This window comes from Schistocerca piceifrons, chromosome 3 (assembly GCF_021461385.2).
Source record: "Schistocerca piceifrons isolate TAMUIC-IGC-003096 chromosome 3, iqSchPice1.1, whole genome shotgun sequence".
Taxonomy (NCBI): Eukaryota; Metazoa; Arthropoda; class Insecta; order Orthoptera; family Acrididae; genus Schistocerca; species Schistocerca piceifrons.
The window spans coordinates 166,098,886-166,126,396 of NC_060140.1; the positions used below are offsets into that span (position 1 = coordinate 166,098,886).

General features: G+C 41.3%; 1 protein-coding gene across 1 annotated transcript in view; it reads left to right on the plus strand.

Moving 5' to 3' along the window:
• The window catches only part of LOC124790042, a 459,476-nt gene that overhangs the window by 270,437 nt on the left and 161,528 nt on the right, over window positions 1-27,511 (plus strand). The window contains exon 4 of the mRNA XM_047257599.1: window positions 11,671-11,890. Within this exon, the coding sequence (XP_047113555.1) occupies window positions 11,671-11,890 (220 nt within the window). The remainder of the gene's footprint in view (window positions 1-11,670; window positions 11,891-27,511) is intronic.

Here is a 27,511-nt window from a genome sequence, read left to right on the forward strand (position 1 = left end):
GTGACTTATCAGAAATAAAACTCAGAATTACGTAAATATTCGAACAGTAACAAACAATATTTTTGCCTCTCTACACTGTTTAAAGAATAAAGAAAACGGTCACCAGCCTAATTAGGCAAGAGAATGATTAACATTCTTGTTTAAGAAAATAGGTATGAGTAACTTCAACGGACAAACACAACCTATATTTTGCTAAACGCGAGTGCAATGAACTCTGACACCTGCATATGTTCACGGTGAGATTTGAGCTGACAGAGCAGAACAAACTATTTGCATAAATATAACAGATGACGAAACACACTATTACTTTCAGGGCTTATTCAAACCGAATAAGTTTTATAACATTACTATTAATATTCACAACAGAATCGTAAATTGGACATAGGTTAAGTATTATCTTTCAAACACTTTCCTAGTTGACATAGAATTATAAATGTAGTTCACTGAAAAATTATGAGCTGGTCACAGGTTAAGTCTCTCTCAGTTAAATATTTTACTATTTAAAATGAAAGTTAATTGGAATTCACTAACAGGTTACTTCTCACTGTCTTTTGAATAAAGAAATTATTGTTCTCATAAATAGTGGTCTTTCCGTTACTTGTTACCTAGCATTAGCACAATAGACAAACTGTGGATCCTGTTATGCTATTACTATGCACTTCCAATACACAAGAGAGTCAAACACTTAGCAAACAACTATTTGGCCTTGAGGCTTTCATTTTTTCCACAAACTAGGACACTCGTTAATCATAGTTCAAATGGAGAGGAACCTGAGAGGTGTTGAGATAGGGAAAAAATCAAGGTAGGTACATAAATTCAGTTATAAATTACCTTATATTTGTGCACACTAAAACATCCAATAAGCTGATCCTTCACTGTACATTATTATAGCATTCCGTTACAGTGATTGCGCAATGTGGTGGCAACTGCATGTTGGTAGGTGGATTTGCAGGCAGAATTGCTGGACTCTGTCCCTTCTTGGTGGAGATGATAGATACCAATTCTAGAATAGTTCCATCTATTTATCCATCCATCCGAGGCATTGGTAAGCGGCAGGAAAAGCCTCTCTCGGAACCAGCACAATATACAACATTTACATGGGTAGTGCACAGTTTGGTAACTCGTCCCCGACTGACTCCTGCTCCACCTTTTCTACCTAGGCCAACCACAATTTCCGCGCGCTACACAGTTCCCTTCCCGAGGCGAACTACCATACCTTTTACATATAACATAACTAAGAAGTGAAGATCAGCAATTACACAACAACAGCCAAATATTTTAAATAAAACAGAACCTTTGCACGTATCGACATTTCTATAAACATTATTTAAACAAATTCCAAATGTATACGGTAAGTTTTTTCTCTCTCCAAATGGGACAAAGAATTTAAATGACAGATACACTAAATTACATAGAATAAATTCATGACATCAAAGTTTTTTACAAAGAAAGGAGTATACAATTTTGTGTTAGCTATTGAATCAAACAAATTTGCAGAAGCTCAACGATGTAACATTAAATAAAACAAAAAGCAAAGTAAATCAGTAGAGTATTAGAGCTATAGTGTTACATGTTCTCTCTTGGTGCTTGTACGAATTGAAAATAACGCGTCTTTTCATGTAGCTCATTCTATTTATCTGAGAATTTGACCTTGCCTCTTTTCACATTATCCATGGTTTTTCTAAATCTACAGATCCTATGAGCGTATCTTGGTTTTTATTTATCCTTCCATTCATTCTCGAGCGGAAATCAGAACTGCATCTCTGGTTCCTTTACATTTCCCAAAGGCAAACTAAACGTCACCTAAGTTCCTCACCTTTCTTTTCCATTCTTCTGTTTACTAGTCTTTTCAGCAGGTGGGATCCTTTCTATTCCATTCTTCTGTTTAATATTCTTTTCAGCAGGTGGGACCCATGACATTTTAAGCTCATTACTCCGGAGCACATACAGACTCAGATCACAATATAGTAGTGATGAAGAGTAGGCTGAAGTATAAGACATTAGGCAGGAGCAATCAATATGCAAATAAGTGGGATACGGAAGTAATAAGGAGATACGGATGAAGTTCTCTAACGCTATAGATATAGCAGTAAGGAATGGCTGAGTAGGCAGTACAGCTGAAGAGGAATGGACATCTCTAAAAAGGGTCACAACAAAGGTTGGGAAGGAAAACATAGGTACAATGAAGGTAACTGCGAAGAAATCATGAGTAACAGAAGAAATACTTCAATTGATCGATGAAAGGAGGAAGTACAAAAACGTTCCGGGAAACTCAGGAATACAGAAATACAGGTCGCTGAGGAATGAAATAAATAGGAAGTGCAGAGAAGCCAAGACGAAATGGCTGCAGGAAAAATGAGAAGACATCGAAAAAGAAATTATTGTCGGAAGGACAGACACAGCGTACCAAAAAGTCAAAATCACCTTCGGTGACATTAAAAGCAAGGGTAATGACATTAAGAGTGCAACGGAAATTCCACTGTTAAATGCAGAGGAGAGAGCAGATAGGTGGAAAGAATAAACGGAAAGTATATATGAAAGGTAAAATTTGCTTAAAGTGATAGAAGAAGATACAGGACTCGATTTAGAAGGGATAGGGGATCCAGTACTAGAATTTAAAAGAGTTTTGGAGGACTTAAGACCAAATAAGGCAGAAGGAATAGATAACATTCCATCAGAATATCTAAAATCATTGGGGGAAGTGGCAACAAAACGATTATTCACGTTGGCGTGTAGAATGTGTAAGTGTGGGGACGTACCATCTGACTTTCGGAAAAGCATCATCCACAAAATTCCGAAGCTGGCAAGAACTGACAAGTGAGAGAATAATCACACAATCAGCTTAACAGCTCATGTATCCAAGTTGCTTACAAGAATAATATACAGAATAATGGAAAAGAAAATTGATGATGCGCTAGATGACGATCAGTTTGGCTTTAGGAAAGGTAAAGACACGAGAGAGGCAATTCTGACGTTGCGGTTCGTAATGGAAGCAAGACTAAAGAAAAATCACGTTCATAGGAGTTGTCTACCTGGAAAAAGCGTTCGACAATGTAGAATGGTGCAAGATGTTCGAAATTCTGGAAAAAGTAGGGGTAAGTTATAGGGAGAGACGTGTAATACACAAAATGTACAACAGCCAAGAGGGATTAACAAGAGTGGACGACCAAGAACGATGTGCTCGTATTAAAAAGGATATAGCCTATCGCCCCTACTTTTCAAACTATACATCGAGAAAGCAATGATCGAAATAAAATAAAAAGGTTCAGGAGTGGAATTAAAATTCAAGTTGTAAGGATATCAATGATACGATTCACTGATGACATTGTCCTCTTGAGTGAAAGTGTAGAAGAACTACGTTATCTGCTGAACGGAATGAATAGTCTAGTGAGAATAGAGTATCGATTGAGATTAAATAGAAAGAAGACGAAGCTAATGAGCAGTGTTAGAAATGAGAATAGCGAGAAACTTAACATCAGGATTGATGGTCACGAAGTAGATGATGTTAAGTAGTTCTGCTACCTAGGCAATAACGTAACCAATGACGTACGGAGCAAGGAGGACATCAAAAGCAAACTAGCAATGGCGAAAAGGGCATTCCTGGCCAAGAGAAGTCTACTAATATGAAATATCGGTCTTAATTTGAGGAAGACATTTCTAAAAATTTACGTCTGGAGTACATCATTGTTGGTAGTGAAACATGGACTGTGAGAAAACCAGAACAGAAGAGAATCGAAGCATTTTGAGATGTGGTACTACAGAAGAATGTTGAAAATTAGGTGAACTGATAAGGTAAGCAATGAGGAGGTTCTGCGCGGAATCAGAGAGGATAGGAATATGTGGAAAACACTGAAAAGGAGAAGGGACAGGGTGATAGGACATTTGTTAAGACATGAGGGAATGACTTTCCTGGTACTAGAGGGAGCTGTAAGGGGCAAAAATTGTAGAGGAACAGAGTTTGGAATACATCCAGCAAATAATTGAGGAAGAAGATTACAAGTGCTATTCTGAGATGAAGAGGTTAGCACAGGAGAGGAATTCGTGTAGTGTCGCATCAAACTCATCAGAAGACTGATGAAAAAGAAAAAATACACAAAACTTTTCGCGCTTATGCGCTTATCTGCCACTACTCTCTTCAATATTGGGTGAATGATATTTTTCAGAAAGTACGTCGACAGTCCAATACATTCTGCACAACAACTGTAATACTTGTTTGGTTGCCAATTCCCCAGCGAGTATAGAAATTACGATGGAATTTTATCAATCTTTTCTGCCTTGTTTGATCTCTAGTCATCAAGTACTCTTCTAAATTCTGACCAATGCATGTAAGGATGTAGAGGCATATCTCTCTAGGAGTAAGATGGATACCGCCTACAGGAAAATTAACCTTTGGAGAAAAGAGAACCACTTGTTTGAATATCAAGAGCTGAGATGGAAACCCGGTTCTAAGCAAAGAAGGGAAGAAGGGAAAGCAGAAAGGTGGAAGGTATACATTGAGGGTCTATACAAGGACGACGAACTTGAGGACAATTTTATGGAAATGGAAGAGGATGTAGATGAAAATTAAATGGGAGATATGATACTGCGTGAAGAATTTGACAGGTCACTGAAAGACCTGATTGGGAACATTCCATTAGCACTACTGAAAGTCTTGGGAGAGTCAGCCCTGACAAAACTCTACCATCTGGTGAGCAAGATGTATGAGACAGGCGAAATAGCCTCCTACTTCAAGAACAATATAATAATACCAATTCTAAAGAAATCAGGTGTTGACAGATGTGAAAATTACCGAACTATCAGTTTAATAAGTCACGGCTGAAAAATACTAGCGCAAATTCTTTATAGACGAATGGAAAAACTGGTAGAAGCCGACCTCAGGGAAGATCCGTTTGGATTCCGTGGAAATGTTGGAACAAAGAACACGTGAGGCAATACTGACCCTACGACTTAGATTAAGGCAAGGCAAACCTACGTTTCTAGCTTTTGTAGACAGAGAAAGCTTTTGGCAATGTTGACTTGAATACTCTCTTTCAAATTCTGAAGGTGGCAGGGGTAAAATACAGGGAGCGAAAGACTATTTACAATTTGTACAGAAACCTGATGGCAGTTATAAGAGTCGAGGGACATGAAAGGGAAGCAGTGGGTGGGAAGGGAGTGGCACAGCCATCGTTGTAGCCTATCCCTGATGTTATTCAATCTGTATATTGAGCAAGCAGTAAGGGAAACAAATGAAAAATTCGGAATAGGAATTAAAATCCATGGAGAAGTAATAAAAACTTTGACATTCGCCGATGACACTGTAATTCTGTCAGAGACAGCAAAGGACCTGGAAGAGCAGTTGAACGGAATGGACAGTGTCTTCAAGGGAGGGTATAGGATGAACATCAACAAAAGTAAAACGATGATAATGGAATGAAGTCGCATTAAGTCGGGTGATGCTGAGGGAGTTAGTTTAGGAAATGAGACACTTAAAGTAATAGATGAGTTTTGCTATTTGGAGAGCAAAATAATTGGTGATGGTCGAAGTAGAGAGGATGTAAAATATATAGACTGGCAATGGCAAGGAAAGCGTTTCTGAAGAAGAGAAATTTATTAACATCGAGTATAGATTTAAGTGTCAGGAAGTCGTTTCTGAAAGTATTTGTATGGAGTGCAGCCATGTATGAAAGTGAAATATAGACGATAAATAGTTAGGACACGAAGAGAATAGAAGCTTTCGAAATGTGGTGCTACAGAAGAATGCTGACGATTAGATGTGTAGGTCACATAACTAATGAGGAGGTATTGAATAGAATTGTGGAAAAGAGAAATTTGTGGCACAACTTGACTAGAAGAAGGGACCGGTTGGTAGGACATGTTCTGAGGCATCAAGTGATCACAAATTTAGCATTTGAGGGCAGCGTGGAGGGTAAAAATCGTAGAGAGAGACCAAGAGATGAATACACTAAGCAGATTCAGAAGGATGTAGGTTGCAGTAAGTACTGGGAGATGAAGAAGCTTGCACAGGATAGAGTAGCATGGAGAACTGCGTCAAACCAGTCTCTGGAATGAAGAAAACAGCAACAACAACAATATTGGATCCCCAACTTATCGACTACAGTTGCTTCTTCTCTCAAGTCATCAGACACGTCCTCCCCCTCATACAGGTCTTCAATCTACTCGCAACACCTGTCCGATCATTTCTCTGCATTTAGCAATAAAATTTCCATAACACTCTTATATTACTACCGTTGCTTTTAATACCACGGAATGTTGTTTTGGCTTATCTATACTCTGAGTCATTCCTTCTGACAATAATTTCTTTTTCGATTTCTTCACAATTTTGCTGCAGCCATTTCGCCTTAGATGACCTGCACTTCTTATTTATTTCGTACCTGAAGGACTTGTATTGCTGTACTCCTGTCTCTCCCTGAACATTTTCTTAGTCTCTTCTCTCGTCGACCTGTTATCCAAGGATTGGAGTTACCTTTTCTGACAGTCCAACATTGCTGATCGTCGTTTTTAGAGATGCCGACCCCACTTCAATTGAACAGCCTACTGTGATGTTCTTATAGCAGTATCAACAACCTTATCATTCTTCAGCACTTCAGTATCCCACTGCCTTCCACACTGATTATTTCATACAACCCTCTTAAACGCCAGTCTACCATTCGTCATTACTAAATTATAATCCGAGTCTGTTCATGGGTACGGCTTACAGTCCAGTATCTGATTCCTGAATCTTAGTCAGACCATGGTATAATCGAACTGGAATCTACCCGTGTTTCTGGGTCTACTCCGAGTATACGTCCTCCTCTTGTGATTCTTGAAGAGATAATTTGCAGTTACCGTCTTAATACAGAACTCAATAAGTCTTTATACTCTCTCATTTTAATGCCTAGCCCGTTTTCTCCCAGAGCTCTTTCCTCTCTTCGCTTCACGTTTCAGTCTGCCACGATTATTAGATTTTCATCTCTTGTCAGATACTCATATAACGTTCAGTACTTTCTCTCTCTCTCTCTCTCTTTCTCTCTCTCTCTCTCTCTCTCTCTCTCCGATATTTGTTGGCGTCTGTTTGCTGTCGAATTTAATGAGAATAACCCTATCACTGAATCGCTTACAGTGGCTTAGCCTCTACCATAATTTGTTATTCGTAATGAATTATTTTCCCGATATGTCATTTGCTGTCGCTATTACCTAATATTGATCGATGTGACCAGAAATCCTTATCTTACTTCCACATCGCTTCACTGTTCGCCTCTATATCTAGAATGAGCCTTTGCATTTCCCTCTTCAGATTTTCTAGCTCTCGTACGTACTATTTTCAAACTCCTCACATTTGTTTGTATATCGACGCACATATTCCAATATGTCTATAACGAATAGTGAACTACTCGCAGACACGCAACACGACGTATTATCAGTGGTCGTAAAGAGATCGCATCCGACAGGGGCTCGAGATGAGTGTCCACCACGTCAATGTCAGCCTTTTTCAGTTTCTGCTCATAGTGAATGCAAGACCATCACCATCGTTTTCCAAGAGAAGAAAGCGACAGAAACAGTATGAAATGGACATGAGGATTCGGGTACTTCACAAAAGCCCGTTGCCCACAGTAGCAGATATAACTGCATGTCTTCAACAAGGAGATTGGAATTAAGGGAGGCCTTCTTAGGCCGAAAAAGTGACGCCTGGTGCCACCATACTGGTGAGCCAAAGCGGAGTGTTCGTGTTGTAGAGCTGCTCTTCGATCTCACTTAAAACAGGAAGAAACGATCAGCTGTTTTGTTACGATGTACACCACGCTCGACGACTGAGAACAGGCTTTAAAATTTTTTTCAACAGTGTGATGTGAGTACTCATCCACAAAAGTATATTGTCGCAAATTAGATACTCAAAATTGACTGTCAGTTCAATGCATCAGTGCCAATAGAGTATGTTTAACACAGGCTTTAACGAAGCATCAGACTTCTAAGACTCGTCAAGATGGCGGACAGGCTTTAGCTGCCGTCAGTGGTCGGCATAAATAACGCCACTTCCCCTTTGCTCAAACCTCCTTGCTCTTCAATAAACCAAACAACGCGGGAACTGGAAATTAGGACTTTAGGCGTGTAGCTTGGTCAGACGAGATGCGAATTTATCTCTTTCCAAATGATGCGATTCGTCGAGAGCACTGACGGCCCCTTGTGACATCTGATACGCTGTGTGTGCAAAGTGTTGTTCAGGTGTGAGGTGTTTCTGAAATTATTAGGGGGTGTTTTTCATACCAGAACGTGTACTCACTGAGTTTCATCGCAGTGAAGATTTTAAGGTTCCTAGATCGTTTCTGGTTTTCAGTAAAAGTAATAAGTGTTATTAGCTGTACTTTTATTCGCTGTCTCATACTTCACATTTGTACACTGTATATTTTTGAAACAGAAGTTTTCAACAGTCAATGTGTTACATCACAGAGGTTCTGAAGGGAAGGAATGTTATATCTGGTTGTCATTAGCGTTATCATTGCTAGTATCATTCTGTGAGAAGTAAACTAGTGAGTCTTTCTCGACGTATTCCACTGATGAATTCTTGTCGGGTTATCAGTCGAGTTGTGGTGTCGTCTTGTCGCAACGTTTCAATGAGTTTCGTTGCTAGTGTTGATGCAGGCATCCATCTATTGGTGTGTCAAAGCTGTGTGCCCGGTGATTTCGTCACTAGAAATTATGAAGAGCAACGAAATACCATGTGTGCGGAATTTCTTGCACGTTACGATGCTGATCGTGACAATTTTTTGTCCGACAGCGTTTCAGGCGATAAAATAAGGGTTCACAGGAAACCAGACGGCAATCCATAGAATGACTCCAAATCCCCTCTCCTCTTCAGCGCAGTAAATGTAAGACATTAAAAATACTTGTTTAGACTTATAGTCCCATCTGGACAATTAATATTACAGATTGAGTTCACATTGAGGTTGCTGTTTACCGTAACAAGACAGCTGTCTTCAGTGTACGTTAGGGATATCATGTTATTGGCGAGTAGCACCGTCTCTAGTCTCCGACGAGGAAAAGAGGCCGCAAGTTTCTTCAGGTGTGTCATTAATTAGACCCGTAGAGTCATGAAGTTGGCCTATTTCAATTGTTAGGTTGTTCCAGATAGTCCCAGAAACATTCTGCGACGTTGAAAGCGGATAATTTAGCAGGCAATTTGAGATGCGATACTGTGCCTGCGTGTTCGTCAAACGAGGGGCGTATGCGTGCAGTACTATGAACTGGCTGTTGTCATCTTGAAAAAAAGGCAGCTTCCAGGGCATACTCACCACCGGAAAGGCTGAAATATACATAGTGGTTCATCTTTTATATTGCTGGTTTTGTTGACGCGAACTAAAGTGAATTGAAGTGAACTGGTTTCGCGTTTGTTTGTGTTGTAATCCTAAACAATGAAGTGATGTAATTAAGTAAACGCTGTCTGATGGAAAAGGTCACTAAAACTATTTGAAATTACCCACCGAGGTGACAAAAGTCAAGGAATACTTCCTAATAGCATATCGGCCCCTCGTTTTCCTGGCGCAGTGCAGAAACTCGACGTGCACTGGATTCAAAAAGTCGTTGGAAGTCCCCTGCAGAAATATTGAGCCTTGCTGCTTCTATAGCTGTCCATAGTTGAGAAAGTGTTTCCGGTATACGATTTTGTGCACGAACTGACTTCTCGATTATGTCGAGCCCACCACAGCGGTCGGCTGCTCAAATTTTCCAAAAAAAAAAAAGGCTCTTAGCACTATGGGACTTAACTTCGGAGGTCATCAGTCCCCCAGAACTTAGAACTAGTTAAACCTAACTAACCTAAGGACATCACACACACCCATGCCGGAGGCAGCATTCCAACCTGCGACCGTAGCGATCGCGCGGTTCCACACTGTAGCGCCTAGAACCGCTCGGTCACTCAAATTGTGCGAAATATTGTTTGAATCAATCTTTGCGCATTACCACGGGAACATGAAGTCCATGAATGACTGGAATTGATGTTTAAGTAGCCAAACATAGCAGTTTCCAGGCAGTGATCGGTTCAGTCCACGCTATGTAAACACAGACCACACCATTATGCAGTCACCAACAGCTTGCACAGTGCCTTTTTGACAACTTGAGTCCATGGCTTCGTGAGGTCTGTGCCACACTCGAACCCCGCCATCATTCTTACTGCCTGAAATGAGGTGCCATCTGACCATGCCACGGCGTTCCAGTCGTCTAGGGTCCAACCGATATTGTCACGAGTCCAATGTAGGCTGTACATGGTGGCAGCCAGTCAAGGAATATCTTAGGGAAAAGAGTATCTTGCGTTGTACCTATGTGACACAAGTTGCCTGTCTTGCAAAACCGAGGCAGTTCTTTCCAGTTAGCGCTGCTGACAAGAGACACACTGAGACCTCTGCTGAAACTGCTAGCGAATTCACGCCATTTGTTTTAGCCAATAGCGTGCGTGGGATACAGGTCACGTGTGTGGACGCTGGAGTGATCTGCGGTGCGGAACACAGTTGCCTCTCTCTCTTGTAATCCAGACCTCGAGCAGAACAGACGTCTTTTCGGAAGGCAGAGCCTCTGCTTTCCACGACCGGCCACCAGCCTAAGTTAACATGCACCGCTTCTCCTCCTGTTGCCCATTTCAATTCATTGTTTGACCTCCTAGACTGGCCTAAACCTGGTGACTTCCGTCCCTAGGCGCGCCCCTTGTATACCGTACATCGAAATCACCCGCTTTCAACGTCGCAGAATGTTTCTGGGACTATCTGGAACAACCTAACAATTGAAATAGGCCAACTTCTTGACTCTACGGGTCTAATTAATGGCACACCTGAAGAAACTTGCGGCCTCTTTTCCTCGTCGGAGACTAGAGACGGTGTTACTCGCCAATAACATGATATCCCTAACGTACACTGAAGACAGCTGTCTTGTTACGGTAAAAAGCGATCAGCATCGTAACGTGCAAGAAATTCAGCACGCATGCTCTTTATAATTTCTGTTAACTAGTGACGAAATCACTGGGCACACAGCTTTGACACACCAATAGATGGATGCCTGCACCAACAATACCAACAGACATCTCCACTTCTGCAGCGATGCGTTTGATTGCTATCCGTCCATGGATTGAGAGTGTCCGCACGTTCCAACATTGCAGCTGTATGTGGCAAGCGGGAGATCGCACAGGTTTGTCTGACGTTGTGTGCGATGATGACAGACGCCTCACCCAATTAGTCCTCGCCCTTTTGTTCACTTCCAGGTCTCCGTAGACGTTCTGCAAGCGCCTATGAATACCTGCAATGCTCTGATTTTCAGCAAGAGAAACTAAATGACAGCTCTCTGCTTGGAAGGCACCTCCATTACAGACGCCATTTTGAAGGCTACGCATACTGCCGCATCCTATAGGATCTTCATGGAACTACAGGGCCGAAGCAGGAATATTTCTATATTTCCCAAATTCTGCATTTTTAAACCGAAACTGCCTGAGAAAAAAAAAGTGTTACATTACTAACTGAACGCCCATCGTATAATTGACGATTTCGGCTGCAAGCGCTATTCTGAGAGGAAGAGGTTGTCACCGATGAGGGATTCGCGGCGGGCCACGTTAAACCAGAGGACTGCTGATAAATAAGACCTCCGCTCATCAGTCTTGCCCCTATGCGCTGGCAATGGTTATGTGAAGTGCTTCTGTTTTGAATGACGCAGGTGTCGTGGGTGCGGCGGCGGCCCGGCTCTGAGGAGCTGCAGCTGCTGACGGTGGGCCGGCAGACGTACTCTGGGGACGAGCGGTACGCCGTCAACTTCCAGTACCCGGACAACTGGAGGCTCACCGTGAGCGACGCGCGGCCCGCCGACCAGGGCGACTACGAGTGCCAGGTGTCCACGCACCCACCCCGCACCCTGCGCTACAGCCTACTCGTCACAGGTAAGCCTGCCTCATGGCACGCAGTTTCCACTTTTTTCTTTCCATAGCATGGCATTTTTGACCGGGAAACTCCATCGAGGCCGTTTGGCCACCTGGTGCGAGTCCTTTTATTAGACAACACTTCGGCAACTCGCGTCGATGATGATGAGGACAACACAGACCCAAAAAGAGAAAATACTAGACCGAGCTAGGAAGCGAACGGGTGCCCGGTGATCGAAAGTTAGATGCGCAGAGCACAAGACAACGAGCTGCTGACCCTTCCCGGAGTGACAACTTTGTGTGCGTATTTTTTTGAGCCATAATTGCTATGTTTGTGCACCGTGACTGTGTGAAATAATTATTTATTTCAAGTTTCTGCTACCAGTCACTTTTTATTTTATGCTTAATCTATCATAATGCAATGCGTTTCAAATCAAATGGTTCAAATGGCTCTGAACACTATGGCACTCAACTGCAGAGGTCATCAGTCCTCTATAACTTAGAACTACTTACACCTAACTAACCTAAGGACATCACACACATCCATGCCCGAAGCAGGATTCGAACCTGCGACCGTAGCGGTCGCGCGGTTCCAGACTGTAGTGCCTAGAACCTCTCGGCCACCACGTTTGGAACATGTTCTGTTCATCAACAGGCGTTTATACATACATACAGAGAAATGTTATTTAAAAATAAACGGTCTTGAACTAGATTAATCTAGAACTCATTCTCCATTGTTTTTTACTGTAGATGCTGGTGTGGCATTTGGGGTGCAAGGAGGGGGGCAGTGTATGGTTAGAAATCGAAATCAGTGATGTCTTCTGCTGGTTTCCTTCCTTGTGGTTGCCTCTGTAGATCACAGCAATTTCTTCGTCTTGCTGCTTCACTTGAATCACTGGTGTAATAGCGGAGCTGTTGATTGACATTACACTATTGCAGATTATATTTTGTCACTGCCAACGTAATTTACTGCAAAATTGCTTCGATGTTATACGGCCGCATACAACGTTCTGTTTATCTACCCATGGTCCCCAACAATAGTTTTCTATCCTACAATTTTACGGTTGATAGAGCAAGCAAATAAATTACTGTGAAGACAGATTTTTAACTCATATAGCTAGAGAGTTAAACTGACGATGAACGGAAACGTTAATTTTGCAGTAAATATTGTATGTTGGGGGAACAACTGGCTTCTTATTTTCCATGCCATATCAGCTTAGAATCTCTCAAGTGCGCCAATATTGTTCGAACTAGCAAGTCGGTCTTCATAAATTAAGCAGCAGACAAGTTCTGAGTAATTACTACGACTCGTAGCGATCTGAGTTAGATAGCCGTAATGGTGGTTAAACAGATATCGTGCAAACCGGTTATTTGCTTTCGTAGAACTAGACTCGCTGTTAAACCTGTCAAGGCTTCAACTGTACAAAATAAAATAAAATGACACAAGGGTTAAGCAAAAATGCGAGATGCTCTCAGTTAAAGAAACTTACATTTTTACATACATCTAAACAGATCGCAGCTAGGTGGAGGAAAGGTGAAGAGAGAAGTAACAAATGAAGTATGTCAGACAAAAGACGAATGTCGTTTTACAACGATAAGATTTTCTAAATTCACTACTCCAGACCTTACGTTTTATGACTTCATGTCGCAAATACAAGTGGTTTTTATTCATCACAAATAACATATTTATATTCAAACTATTATATTTTCTCTAAAATAAGTAGTCTTATTAAACCAAGAGAAAAAGGAGAAAATTAAAAATAAGTCGTTTAATTGCCACATATTTTCACTATTTGATTTAATTCCGGAAGAAGTCTTTTAATAACAAAATATAACGTGTAATGGCCAATGTTTAGCTCAGTTAAAATGTCTGGGCTGAGGTCCTTGTCGATATAGAGTGTTTTCTTGTATGGACCTTACAACTCTGAATATTCAAGCAAACTTATTCACAAAACTTGCAAATCTACTCTGGCCCAAATACGTAGATAAATGGATCAAGCTTTGCCTCACGCAGTACGCCAGTGTGAGGTGAACCCACTGTAAGTTCTAGCGAGGGTGGTAGCAAAGGTAGACATGTGTTTTGATTCGAAGAACCACGGTCTGCGACAACTGTGCAACACAGTTTTCCTACCTATTGCTGTAAACATTCCCGTAGAGTAGTAGGTCTAGCAGTTATCAGTGGCATAAGTGTTTTGTCGACTGGCTTTTTTTTTTTTTTTGAGTCATCGGTCTTCTGCTTAACACTTTCAAAACCTACATTATCAGTTATTTACTGGATGTATTACAGTCTCCGTCTTCCACTACGGTTTCTACCCTCTACAGCTCCTTCTAGGACCACAGAAGTTATTCCATGATGTCTTTACCAAGGAAGTTATTCTCTAATGTCTTAACAGATGCCCTATCATCCTGTCAGTGTTTTTCATATAATCCTTTCATCGTCGATTATGCGGAGAACTACCTTATTCCTCACCTCATCAGTCCGCTTAATTTTCAACATTCTTCTCTAGCAGCACATCTCAGATACTTGGATTTTCTTCCGGTTTTCCCCTATGTCTCACCGCCTCATAATGCTGTACTCCTGTGGTGTGCGTACTGTAAGACCTTCGGTACACACACCATCAGATTATTTGACTTGTCGCTCTAACGAAGTAGGCGAGTGTCAGCAATATGTCTCGTGGTCTCATCGTGGCGTGTTTATCTTCTGCCGTTAGGTCAGACGGTAGAGATGCCACTTGCACGCTTAGAGTAGCTGATTGACGGTGACCAACTTTAAACAGAACTTGATTAATTTTCACACGCATTTATTAAAATAATAAAAAGCGTAGACATTACGTAACTTGATTCTGGATGCTGTTTACAATTGGCAATCTGAAGTTCCTTTGGTCTTGGTACGTTGATCTTATTCTCACATAACTCTGATACTTAACAAAGTGTCTATTCATTGATCTTCATGGCTATGTAAAGGAATATGGTAATCTTATTAAGCGCAGACTGAAACTTGACTATAGACTGTTGCAGACAAACGCAGACTGAGTCATCGGAGGTCTGTACACTCGTTATAATACCTCGCGCAGTCAGGTATCACTGCGCGAGTGTGATCCGCGAGGAGAAAAGGTTCTACAGCAGCAATCTCATTGGCTGCGTTACATATTAATACGCGGATCGGCGGAAGCAGAATTTGGTCCGTCTGTACGGCAGCGCCATCTCGTAGTACGGAGACGGACGAGCGCTGCGCCTGTGCTGTTGTGCTTAGCGGGGCGCGCTCTAGAGGGAAAGTTGTGTACGTGCTGACTACGGGGAACTATGTACACAACAACTCCAAACGTACATTCTCAGAAATTTCTTTCACAAATTAAGGGCTATGTTTGATACTAGTAAACCTGTCTTTTCCAGAAATGCACTAATTGCCAGTGCTAATCTGCTTTTTAAGTGTTCCTTGCTCCGTCCGTCATGGGTTATTTCGATGACTAGGTAGAAGAATTCTGTAACTTCATCTACTTCGTGATCACCAATTCTAAGTTTCTCGCTGTATTCATTTCTCCTACTCATCATTACTTTAGTCTTTCTTCGATTTACTCCCAAATCATATTCTGTATTCAATAGACCGTTCATTTCATTCAGGACATTCTCTAATTCTTCTTCACTTTCACTGAAGATAGCAAGCTCATCAGTGAATCTTAACACTGAATTCCTTTTACCTTGAATTTTAATCCCAATCTTAAACCTTTCCTTTATTTCCGTCTTGCTTCTACGACGTATACATTGAGCAGCACTGGCGAAAGACTACGTCCCGTCTTACACTCTTTTAATCCGAGCAACTCGTTGTTGGTCTTCCACTCTTATTTTTCCCACTTGGTTCTTGTACATATTGTATATCACCCGTCTTTCCCCCTAGCTTGCCCCTATTTTTCCCAGTATTTCGTACATTTTGCTCCATTTTACATTATCGAACGCTTCTTCCAAGTCGACAGATGCTGTAAACGTGTCTTCATTTTTCTTATGTCTTGTTTTCATTTTTAACCGCAACGCCAGAACTGATCGTCGTCTAACAGATCCTCAATTTTCGTTCCCATTCTTCTGCATATTTTTCTCGTCAGCAACGTGGATACATGAGTTGTTAAGGTGATTGTGCGATCATTCTCGCACTTGTCGGCCATTGCAATGTTTCGCATTGAGTGGACGATGTTTTGCCGCAAGTCAGATGGTATATCGCCAATCTCATATAGTCTACGCATCAACGTGAATAATCGTTTTGTTGCTACTTCACCTTAATGGTTTTAGGAATTTTGATGGAATGTTATCTATCCCTCCTGCTTATTTGATTTTAAGTCTTCCAGAGCTCTTATGAATTCTTATTCTATTGTTGGATCCCTTATTTCTTCCGTATGGACTCCAGTTTCTCCTTCCATCACGTCATCAGATAAGTCCTCGCTATCATAGAGACCCTCAATGTACTCCTTCCATCCATCCGCTCTCTCTTCTGCATTTAACAGTAGTATGTCCATTACGCTCTTAATGTAGCAGCCCTTCCTTTTAATTTTATCCAAGTTTGTTTTCGGTTTTCTGTATTCTGAATCAGTCCTTCCGACAATAATTACTTTTTCGATTTTTTCACATTCTTTGGGCTGCCATTTCGTCTTAGCTTCCATGTACCTCCTGTTTTTTTTTCATTAATAAGTCATTTCTAGTCTGAATTCCGGAATGTCCCTGAGCATTTTTGTTCTTCCATTTTTCATCGATGAACTGAATTATTTCTTCTATTATCATTATTTCTTTATCGTTACCTTCCTTGTAGCTACGTTTCTCTCTCCAACTTCAGTGACTGGCCTTTTTGAGATGTCCGTTTCTCTTCAACTGAACTGCCTACTGGGCATTTCATTATCATTTATTTATAGCCTCACAGAACTTCAAGCGTATCTCTTTATTCAATAGTACTTCCGTATTCTTCTTATTTGCACACTGATTCTTCTTGACTGGTCTCTGAAAGTTAGCCAACCCAATATCTGACTCCGTGATCTCTGCCCGAATGTGATGTAGTGCACCTGAAATCTATCTCTGAGCCTTTTCCGAGTATACCTGCTCCTCTTGTGATTCTTTAACAGGGTATTCACCATTACCATCTGAAATGTATTGCATAACTCAATTAGTCTTTCTCCTCTCTCGTTCCTAGTAGCAAGCCCATTTTCTCCCCTAACCCTTTCCTCTACTTCTTCCCCTGCAACTGTACTCCAATTCCCCATGCTCTTTATATCATAAAAAAACGCCGAGACCACTGTGTGTTTCTGGCGATCTCGCGAAGCAAAGCTTTGTGAACGGTCATGTAAAATCGACGCGACGTGCTTATTGTAAGCTGGGCGTCCTATAAGCTCTCCATCCTCTCTCTCTTCTGCATTTAACAGTAGTATGTCCATTACGCTCTTAATGTAGCAGCCCTTCCTTTTAATTTCATCCAATTTTGTTTTCCGTTTTCTGTATGCTGAATCAGTCCTGCACAAAAAAAAAAATGGTTCAAATGGCTCTGAGCACTATGGGACTCAACTTCTGAGGTCATTAGTCCCCTAGAACTTAGAACTAGTTAAACCTAAGGACATCACAAACATCCATGCCGGAGGCAGGATTCGAACCTGCGACCGTAGCGGTCTTGCGGTTCCAGACTGCAGCGCCTTTAACCGCACGGCCACTTCGGCCGGCCCTGCACAAATTAACAGTGGCGTTTAGTGGTCAAATATTATATCGACTGGATGTGAACGAAGATTTCATTGGAAACATTATTTTCAGTGATATCTCCAGTGATAAGTCGACTTTTCACTTACGTGGTAAAGTTAATTAATGGAACTGTAGGTTCTGAAACAGTGAAATTCCGCGAAGTTGGAACATGTTCATGGCAGCTTAAAAGTTATCATCTCTTGTGCACTGAGCACATGTAACAATTTCAGCCATTTCTTTTTCGTCGAGAAAACAGTCAACGGAACAGTGTACTTCGATGTGATGGAAAACTTTTTAATCTCACTGATTGAGGAAGCTGGACAAGACCGCAGCGTACTCTTCATGCAAGTTGACGCTCCGCCGCACTAACCAATGTCTGTGATTACCTCCATAGCAGCTTTCCATGTAAAGGGACTGGTCGAGGTAAGCCGCTTCCATTGCTCCGCGTTCACTGGAACATGACATCTGTTGAATTTTCCTTGTACGGTTTCATATAGGATACAATGTTTGCATTACCGTTACCGGATACTCTAGCAGAGCTCAGAGCAGGAATATACGCTGCACTTTAACAAGGTACGCTAGCATTCGCAAGAAATGGACTTTAGATGGGATGTGTCCCACATAACCAATGGATGTCACATTTAATCTCCATAAGCGAAACATTTGCGGCGCTTTACAATAAAAGACACTAAATCTGTATCTGTTGGTCATATGAATACATCTACAGGTTGTCCCACATTCATATTACGCACTCATAGAGGTTTCAGAGGCAACGTAGTAAATCAAGTTCTACATAGGAACTGACGTCCGGAAACGTCTTCCATCGACGAGCAGGCCGTCAAGGTTAGAGGCGCCAGTGCGTGTAAATGTATGATAGCGTGATGATGTTACAAACAATCAACAATGATGGAGGCGGGTAAGTTTATCAGTTTCAGGTAAGGGTCCTTCCACCGGAAACGAACGAGTCGAAAGTTATAAGCGAAAACCAGTCTGATACCTCTGACAGTGGAATACGTGTACCGGTATGGTCGTTGCTAATATTGTAGGGTAGGCAACTTTCAGAGCTGGTAGTATGGACCGAAACAAGAAAAGAGTCTAAAATGCATACCTTAAGCTCTATGTCCACTTGTTCAATAGAGATGTGATTCACTTACTAGACTTCTACAGGTGCTGACGCCTATAAATTTGACACTCTATGGCGTCGTTGGATCACGTTTCCGGTTACGGCTTCCTATGTTAAACTTATTGCACTAAGTCCCCTTCTACAACATGTAGAAGTTTATAATATGAATTGGGGAACACCCAGCATATGAAGTTGGAAATCTGTTAAGTGCTTGGCCGGCCGGAGTGGCCGAGCGGTTCTAGGCGCTACAGTCTGGAACCGCGCGACCGCTACGGTCGCAGGTTCGAATCCTGCCTCGGGCATGGACGTGTGTGATGCCCTTAGGTTAGTTAGGTTTAAGTAGTTATAAGTTCTAGGGGACTGATGTTAAGTCCCACATTGCTCAGGGCCATTTGTTTTTGTTAAGTACTTTTGTAAACACCTCGTAAGAAACAGTTCACTGACATTTAATCAAGAACTGCGGGAGACTTGAAAGGTCAGGATGTGGGCGAAAAACCTATCACTTGTTTAAGTTTGGCCACAGCTTCCTTCTTTCCTCGTTTAGATTCAGAGACTATTCATTACTTGTGCCATCTGCGCTAGTAACCTTCTGCGCTCTTCATCACGAGCATTATGACTATCGCTTAAGAACGTCAGATACCTGTGCCACCTGAGCCCGTCCAACATTCTTATGTAACACCAAATTTTATGGACAAAGTTACGCTACACACCTGTTCAAAGTGTTGACTGGCAGTCTCAGTGCCCTCGTTACGTGTGTTAACCTTGTACAGTCAGTTCATTTTCGGTTTCTGCTGGGGTTTCATGTATCACCGTTTTCATGTATCCCCACAGGAAAAAAAAATATCAGTCGTGTGTGTATGACAGACGATTGTCAGATTTTTCTTCGTATTAGTGCCGCTAACATTAGTGCCTCGCACGTATTGTTCATTGAAGACCACATACTTACAGAATTAACACTGTTCGTCCATTGGTCCATTGTCACAAAATATTCAAGAACTTCTACCGCCTGTGTAGTTTTGACTCTAGAGATTTGGAGCCCACTTTTATTAAAAAGGGGCCTGCTACCTAAAGATTTTCAAATTAAGTTCGTTGGCCAAGCAAAACTGTAATTCCTACTTTTGGTGAGTAGTTTGCGGTTACTTTCGAAAAAGAAGCGAAGGCAGTCTTTGAATGATTCACAGTTCCACGGGATCCTTTCTTTTGCTGTCCTTCTCAGACGACGCGGAGAGGTATTCCTGTTCCACCATTTGTGCGTGATATATCCACATCCTCCCATTAATATTTGCGTACGGTGTAAAATACTTCATTACCATTGATACTGACTCCTTCTAAATTCTTGATGACGTCGTGAGTAATCATAAGGTAGATGACAGTTTTAGCAACATCATTCTGAAGCCTTTGGAATATTGAAGAAACATCCGATCCTGTAGAGATTCCGAAGTCATGAAAATTACCTGAATTTTAATGGTTTGCCAATAACGGCAGGTGAGAAATGATAAGACGTTCAGGGTTTATTATTACTCAGTGATGGGTGTTCTGCAGCTATTTCGATCTTCCGGTTCTCACTCCAGCTGGCTGAGTCCCGTACATAGATTTTTCTCCCATTATTCTTATTTGATTCCCCTCGCCCCATATGGGAGGGAGGTCAGCTGTCAGTGGAGACCGATCGTCGCACTTCTGCATTATGAAAGTAAAAATTTGAAAACATAAAACTGGATACTGCGGTACACAAAAGGAATGAATGTTAGACACAATAAAAAGACAGTCAGTTGCATAATTTAAAATATAAAAAGGAGGATTTCTTGAGTAATTAAAAGACAGACACAAATGAAATGGCAAATTAATGTTTCACGAAGATAAAAGACTCAGGCATACAGCTGAATGAGTTAAAAAAGTAAAAAAGACGGTGGGCTGACTGATTTTGAAACAGATATAGGTGAGTGAAGTGATGAGTGGGCCTAGACTGCCAGGAAGAGAGGTATCATGGGAACGTAGCAGTTGGGGTAGTGCGTAAGAGGGTGTCTGCGCGGGCGGATGTTCGGGGAGGAATTCGGAAGAGTGAAGAGGGGTGCTGTTCCAGACCGGGCCTTAGGATGTTGATGGAGAGGAGAGGAGAGGAAAGGACAAGAAAGTTTTTACGCCTTAATCATGATCAATCTCAACAAATATTGTTCACCTACGGGTTTCATGGATAATGTCTACTGAAGCGCTATGCGCTTAGCTTATCAAGCCAGGAGTATGAGCACAAAACTTGCTAAAACTTTAGTTCCGGAAACATCCACCGACAATGACGATAGGATAATAGAGATGAAACTGATCATACATTCAGGTCGTCCAACCAGATTTAGTCATGGCAATTTCAGATTTTTTCTAACGGTATTTATTTATTTTTTGTCTTTTGGTGAGGTAGATTTTTCGTCCACCCAGGTTGTTTCTCCCTCGAAGTGCCTTATATGTATCAAATGTGTGTAGCCAGTAGGGCGCTTGAGAGAGAATAATTCGTCAAATATTGTGAGCTACTCAAAGACGTATCGTCACCTGTAAAAGGTGTTTGCGATATTGCAGACTGCGTCGCAGGAGGTGTGCGGGACTGTCTGTTTCAACTCTTTCCCAGTTCTGAACGGAATATCGGTGATACATCCAGTACAGTAACCTAGAAAAAAATCTTATGCTACCGTACAAATAGTTCAAATGGCTCTGAGCGCTGTGGGACTTAACAGCGGAGGTCATCAGTCCCCTAGAACTTAGAACTACTTAAATCTAACTAACCTAAGAACATCACTCACATCCATGCCCGAGGCAGGATTCGAAACTGCGACCGTAGCAGTCGCGCGGTTCCGGACTGAAGCGCCTAGAACCGCTCGGCCACCGCGGCCGTCACAATGCTACCGTACACAGCCGTATTCACAAGCACAAGAATTTGAGTAGAGATAGACTGTGGCCAACGCTAAAAAATTGTGAAACACAGTCATCAGGGTGACTGAATGCCAAGAACTTTAATAGAGGTATGTGTTACACACTCGGCAGTGCGTAGTAACGACACTTGCTACCGACATATTATAAAGGAATTGTCATTACGTCACAAGTTTGAAGCTGACGTCAGCCACCATACACAGCACAAAACATTAGGTTCACTGCATTTATACCTCCACGGTTCACAGTGGTGATATTTCGCCGTGATGTCATTCAGAGGTGTCCGCGCCCAGTTTCGACCGTTGGGGATATCTATCGACTTCTGTTAGCGTATGCCAAATAGTATTTGATACATTGCATGGAGTTGTTTCACCAAACATGACAGACAGCGTCGTTTAAGGGTGCACTAGTCAATCAGATCTTAAACTAAGTTTAAAGGAATCACATTTCATTCGTAAGTGGAGCCGTTTAAGCAATATTTCCTTTTTTATACATGAATTATTGTTCCACTATTTACTTTATTTCTTTCCTGTGTTTTACATTGCCTTCCAAGCTGTTCTGGCTAGAATGGCAGGAGACAGCAATCGTGTGTGTGTGTGTGTGTGTGTGTGTGTGTGTGTGTGTGTGAAAGAGAGAGAGAGAGAGAGAGAGAGAGACAGAAGGTTAGTTTTGTGTGTATGATTGTATGGAAATTTGTGTGCTTTGCTTTCTTTCTGTAGAAGGCTTTCACCGAAAACTTATGTGAGCACCTTTCCGTCATGGCTGCCTGCTGTTCGACGTGTGAATAGCAACCTATCCGCTTCACAGTATAGCTATTCCCTCATGAAGTTTGTTGCAAATAATCCACTGCACTTCAACAAAAACAATGTACAAAATTGCAATAACAGCAGAAAAAAAGAATATTCATTACGCCACTTTAAGGCTGTCTGTAGCACGAACAGGGGTTCACAATGCTGAGCCGAAAGTTTTGATCAGTTATCCAGTGATTTAAAACACGTGAGAGACAGCTAAATAAAATTTGAAACTAAACTGAAAACTTTTCTTTTTGGCAACTCTTATTCCGCGAAAGGTAATGTCCTATTGTTATGTGTAAATCATAATGGTTACAAATTACTAAAATCTTTAATTAAAAACGAAGAAACCAATGAATTATCAGCATGGAAGCATATTTACAAAAAACTGATGTTAATATAAAACGCATTTCCGCATCATTATGATATGTCGTGCAGATTATACATGGAACATGAAATTAACTAATTACAAGTCTATCACAAAGTCTTATAAACACTGAAAACATCAAAATGAAATTCAAAAGCAAAATGAAGCAGATGATCAAAGTAGACGTACATTCCACTTTTGGTGTATCCGGCCATTCCAGAAAAACTGACAGAGTTACTGACAAGAAATATTCCGAAAAAAGTAGCAAATAGGCTACTGTTGGAAAGGTAGGCCTATATGTTACGCGGGTCACTCCAAAAGAAATGTATTTCTGTAAAAATACAGTTTTCATTCTGCATGTGTGAAAGTTTTACAACGTGTAGATACATCCTTCCTGCTTGTTTTCAAACTTAGTTCAAACTGTTCCCGTGAGTGGCGCCGTCACAGCATGTCTTCAAGATGGCTGCTACACTTGATGTTCGTCAGAAGCAACGTGCTATCATAGAATTCCTGTGCTGTGAAAACGAGACAGTGGGAAACATCCACAAGAGGTTGAAAAATGTGTATGGAGATGCTGCTGTCGATCGCAGTACAGTTAGTCGGTGGGCAAGCAGGTTACGTGATGAAAGCGAGCATGGCAATATTGAGGGTTGTCCTCCAGACAATGTGCAGATGGTTAGAGAATTGGTGACTGCTGACAGACGCATCACAGTGAACGAATTGTCACACTACGTTGGGATAGGGGAATGAAGTGTTTACAGAAAACTGGAAGTTTTGGCGTCAAAAAAGGTTTGTGCCAGGTGGATTCCCAGGTTGTTGACAGTAGCTCAGAAAGAAACAAGAAAAACGGTATGCAGCGAACTTTTGGAACAGTACGACAATGGTGAAAATGAATTTCTTGGAAGAATTGTGACAGGTGATGAAACATGGCTATCATTTTTCACCAGAGACGAAGAGCCAGTCAATGGAGTGGCACCATGCAAATTCACCGAAGAAAAAAATATCCAAAAGCACACCTTCTGCTGGAAAATTTGTGGCTACGATGCTTTTCGATTCCGAATGACTCTTGCTTGTGTGATATCATGCCAAGTGGAACCACCATGAATTCTGATGTATATGTGATGACACTGAAGAAACTTCAAGCTCGACTGAGTCGTGTTCGACCACATCGACAAAAGCAGGATGTTTTGCTGTTGCACGAAAATGCACGGCCACATGTCAGTCAAAAAACCATGGAGGCGATCACAAAACTCGGATGGACTACACTGAAACACCCGGCTTGCTGTCGTGATCTGGCTCAATGTGACTCTCTTCGTGGAACAAGGTTTGAAGATGATGACACTCTTGTTCACAGGCAGTGGCTGCAACAGGTTCGTCCAGAATTTTACCATGCGGGTATACAGGCGCTGGTTCCCAGATGGCTTAAGGTAGTTGAGAGGGATGGAAATTATGTGGAGAAATGAAAATATTATACCTAAAGGATGTATCTACACACTGTAAAACTTTCAAACATGTAGAATAAAAGATGGATTAAAAAATAGTGTGCATTTCTTTTGGAGTGACCCTCGTACATAGGTCAGTCCAACATTACTAAAAATAATGACTTACATATGTATTGGTATGTTGGAGCAAATTATCCGTTTCCTGAGTCAAAGCGGTTGGACCATTCCCTTAATCACATTTATAATACAACACAATTTTGGAACATGTTTAAAAAAGTTGTATCGTTCTTTTAACCAGTAATTTGCTATTATTGGTCCTACATTGAATGAAACGTGATAGGTAAGATCTGAAAATGAGAAGCTGTGTAAACTACAGCGGAACTAATGCAGTGACAATATAATATAACAAAAACTCCACTCCACAAGGAGCCAATGACGTAGCCAGGACTTCGTCAAAAGGGGGGGGGGGGGGGGGGGGGGGGAAGGAGGTCTAGATTTGTTAGGGACATGTAATAGGTTCACATTTTAATTTATTCTGAAAACAAATTTATGCCTTGTTTAATTTTATGCACATAATTTGCGTTCAGGAAGCCATATAATTAAGCCAAAAAACTTTTCTTAAATATGTATTGCATATATTCTCATCAGTACATAAGTATAAACGACAGATTCGCCGACGAACTTTCCTCCTGTACCTTGTGTACGTGATACTACCGCTATCTGGATATGTCATATCGCTGTCCTATGACTTTTGTCACCTTAGTGTTTAATGCATTGCCTCTTTGCTAATAAAACACGGCTTAAACTATTAATTTAAAGTTCAGTATCACAGAGCAGAAGAATCTTAAAGGTGGGTTAAATAACTTCTCTGAAACCACGTCACAATACGTTCAGCATATCAAAGCATTCAAAGTTCTTCAATTCAGTCTCACTTTAAGTGTGTTCCACTGCATGAAAATTCTTCAATTTCCTTAAGTAATGAAGATCTTTTGAAATTATTATCTTAACACTCAAAAGCATAAGAGCCAAATTGATTTATAAAACAAATCGAGTTACACAAAAGCTGTGAGCTAATGTTTTGGGATCTTAACACTGATTCACGGATTGAATTCAACTAGACTTTGTTGCATACGATATGCGACGTCACAAATGAGTTTGCGTTTATCCATGATAATATCCTAACGAATTCCTCTGTGATGTACAACATATGTTGTGTCCTATATGACATTTACTTACAAACAGGTTAGAAATATGACGTTTGGACTCACTGTTCCGACGATATTACGAGTGAGACATTTCACAGTAGAACATCGTTCTTGCAGTAAGACTTGAATACATAGTGTATAGCGGTTTCGCTAGTGACTTTATCCACAGACAGACAGAACAAAAGGAGATCGCTAGCTCCCTTCCAACGTAAATATCGTTGAACTACGTGTATTCTCGTGATCTTACGCAAACCAAGATTAGAATTAAATACAGTCTACCCAAGAAAGAAGTATTCCCAACCCAAGATAAGCACTGTTAGAAAATTAACCAAAAAATTATTTTTTTATAATTGTTTCTACAAATTGAAAGATTACAGTTTGGAGGTAATTATAGAACATCTGAGACCGCTTCAGTTACTATAGTGATACAAGAGAGTAAATAGATTATGGCTGAAAGAGGGCGGCGACGCAGGGTGAGTCGGCTTGGAAGAATTCAAGAAGGGCGCTGAAAAAAATCTTTCAGAAACGAACGAATTATAGAATGTGATATCATCACATACCCATTATGCTCTCCACAAATCCCTCCAAGTCGTCCAGTATCGGAATTGGTTTTCATAATTGAATACCGCCTGGATGACCTTTTTGCGCGTTATTTTTCCTTATGGCCCACCATTGATAGAACTACGAGCAATTTTTTTTAAAATAAATGCAACGGTCACTGTTTGGGCGGTATTTTTCTTGACCAACTCGATTTTTTTGGCAACACAGACAAATTCAAGTGTAATTTTAACCACTGATTTTAATTTAATGTTATTTGTAGTTATGTTTACCGCTCCGTTGCCTTGTGAAACACTGAAATATTGCAAGCCCCAAGTTCTACCAGTCTCCAGTTAACGATTCCAGTACTAACATTAAATTGCTATAGATAAGTAATGAGACTACTACAGTCGCGCGTACCTGTTTTTAACTTATCATAACGATAGTGGACGAAACATGGATACTTTGCAAATCACACTTAAATGCCTGGCAGAGGATTCATGGAACCGCCTTCACAATAATTCTCTGTTATTCCAATCTCGAACAGCACGCGAAGGAAACGAACACCTGTATCTTTCCGTGCGAGCTCTGATTTCCCTTATTTTTTTATGATGATCGTTTCTCCCTAAGTAGGTCGTTCAACGAAATATTTTCGCTTCCGGAGGACAGAGTTAGTGAAACTTCCTGGCAGATTAAAACTGTGTGCCGGACCGAGACTCGAACTCGGGACCTTTGCTTTTCGCGGGCAAGTACTCTACCAACTGAGCTACCCAAGCACGACTCACGCCCCGTCCTCACAGCTTTAATTCCGCGAGTACCTCGTCTCCTCGTTTGCAGTCTAGACAGAGTTAGTGATTGAAATTTCGTGTGAAGATTCCGCTGCAACGAAAAACGCCTTTGTTTTGATGGTGACCATCCCAATTCCTGTATCATACCCGTGACACTGTCTCCCCTATTTCGCGATAATACAAAACGTGCCGCTCTTCTTTGAACTTTCTCGATGTACTCCGTTAATCCTGTCTGATAAGGATCCCATACGGCGCTGTAGTACTCCAAAAGAGTATGACCAGCGTAGTATAGGGAGTCTCTTTAGTAGATCTGTTACATTTTCGAAGTATTCTGCCAATAAAACGCTGTCTTTCCCTCTTCTTTCTTGTTATAATTTTACCAGTTAATATAAACTACCACAGGAGCACACAGATCAATATCTGTAAACGGCAAAACCTACATTACATTCAATTGCAAATAAGAAACGAACTGATTAACAAACCAACAATACTGTGCAGCAGTTGGTATTGGCTGAAGTATCCAGAATGAAATTTTCACTCTGCAGCGGATTGTGAACTGATATGAAAATTCCTGGCAGATTAAAACTATGTTCCGGACCGAGACTCGAATTCAGGACCTTTGGCTTTCGCGGGAAAGTAGTCTACCGACAGACGTACCCAAGCACGACTCCTTCCTCACAGCTTCTGTGAAGTTTGTAAGGTAGGAGACGAGGTACATTTTGGGTAAAATACGTTTGGGGGATAGCTGATAGTGCTATCGATAATCCAGA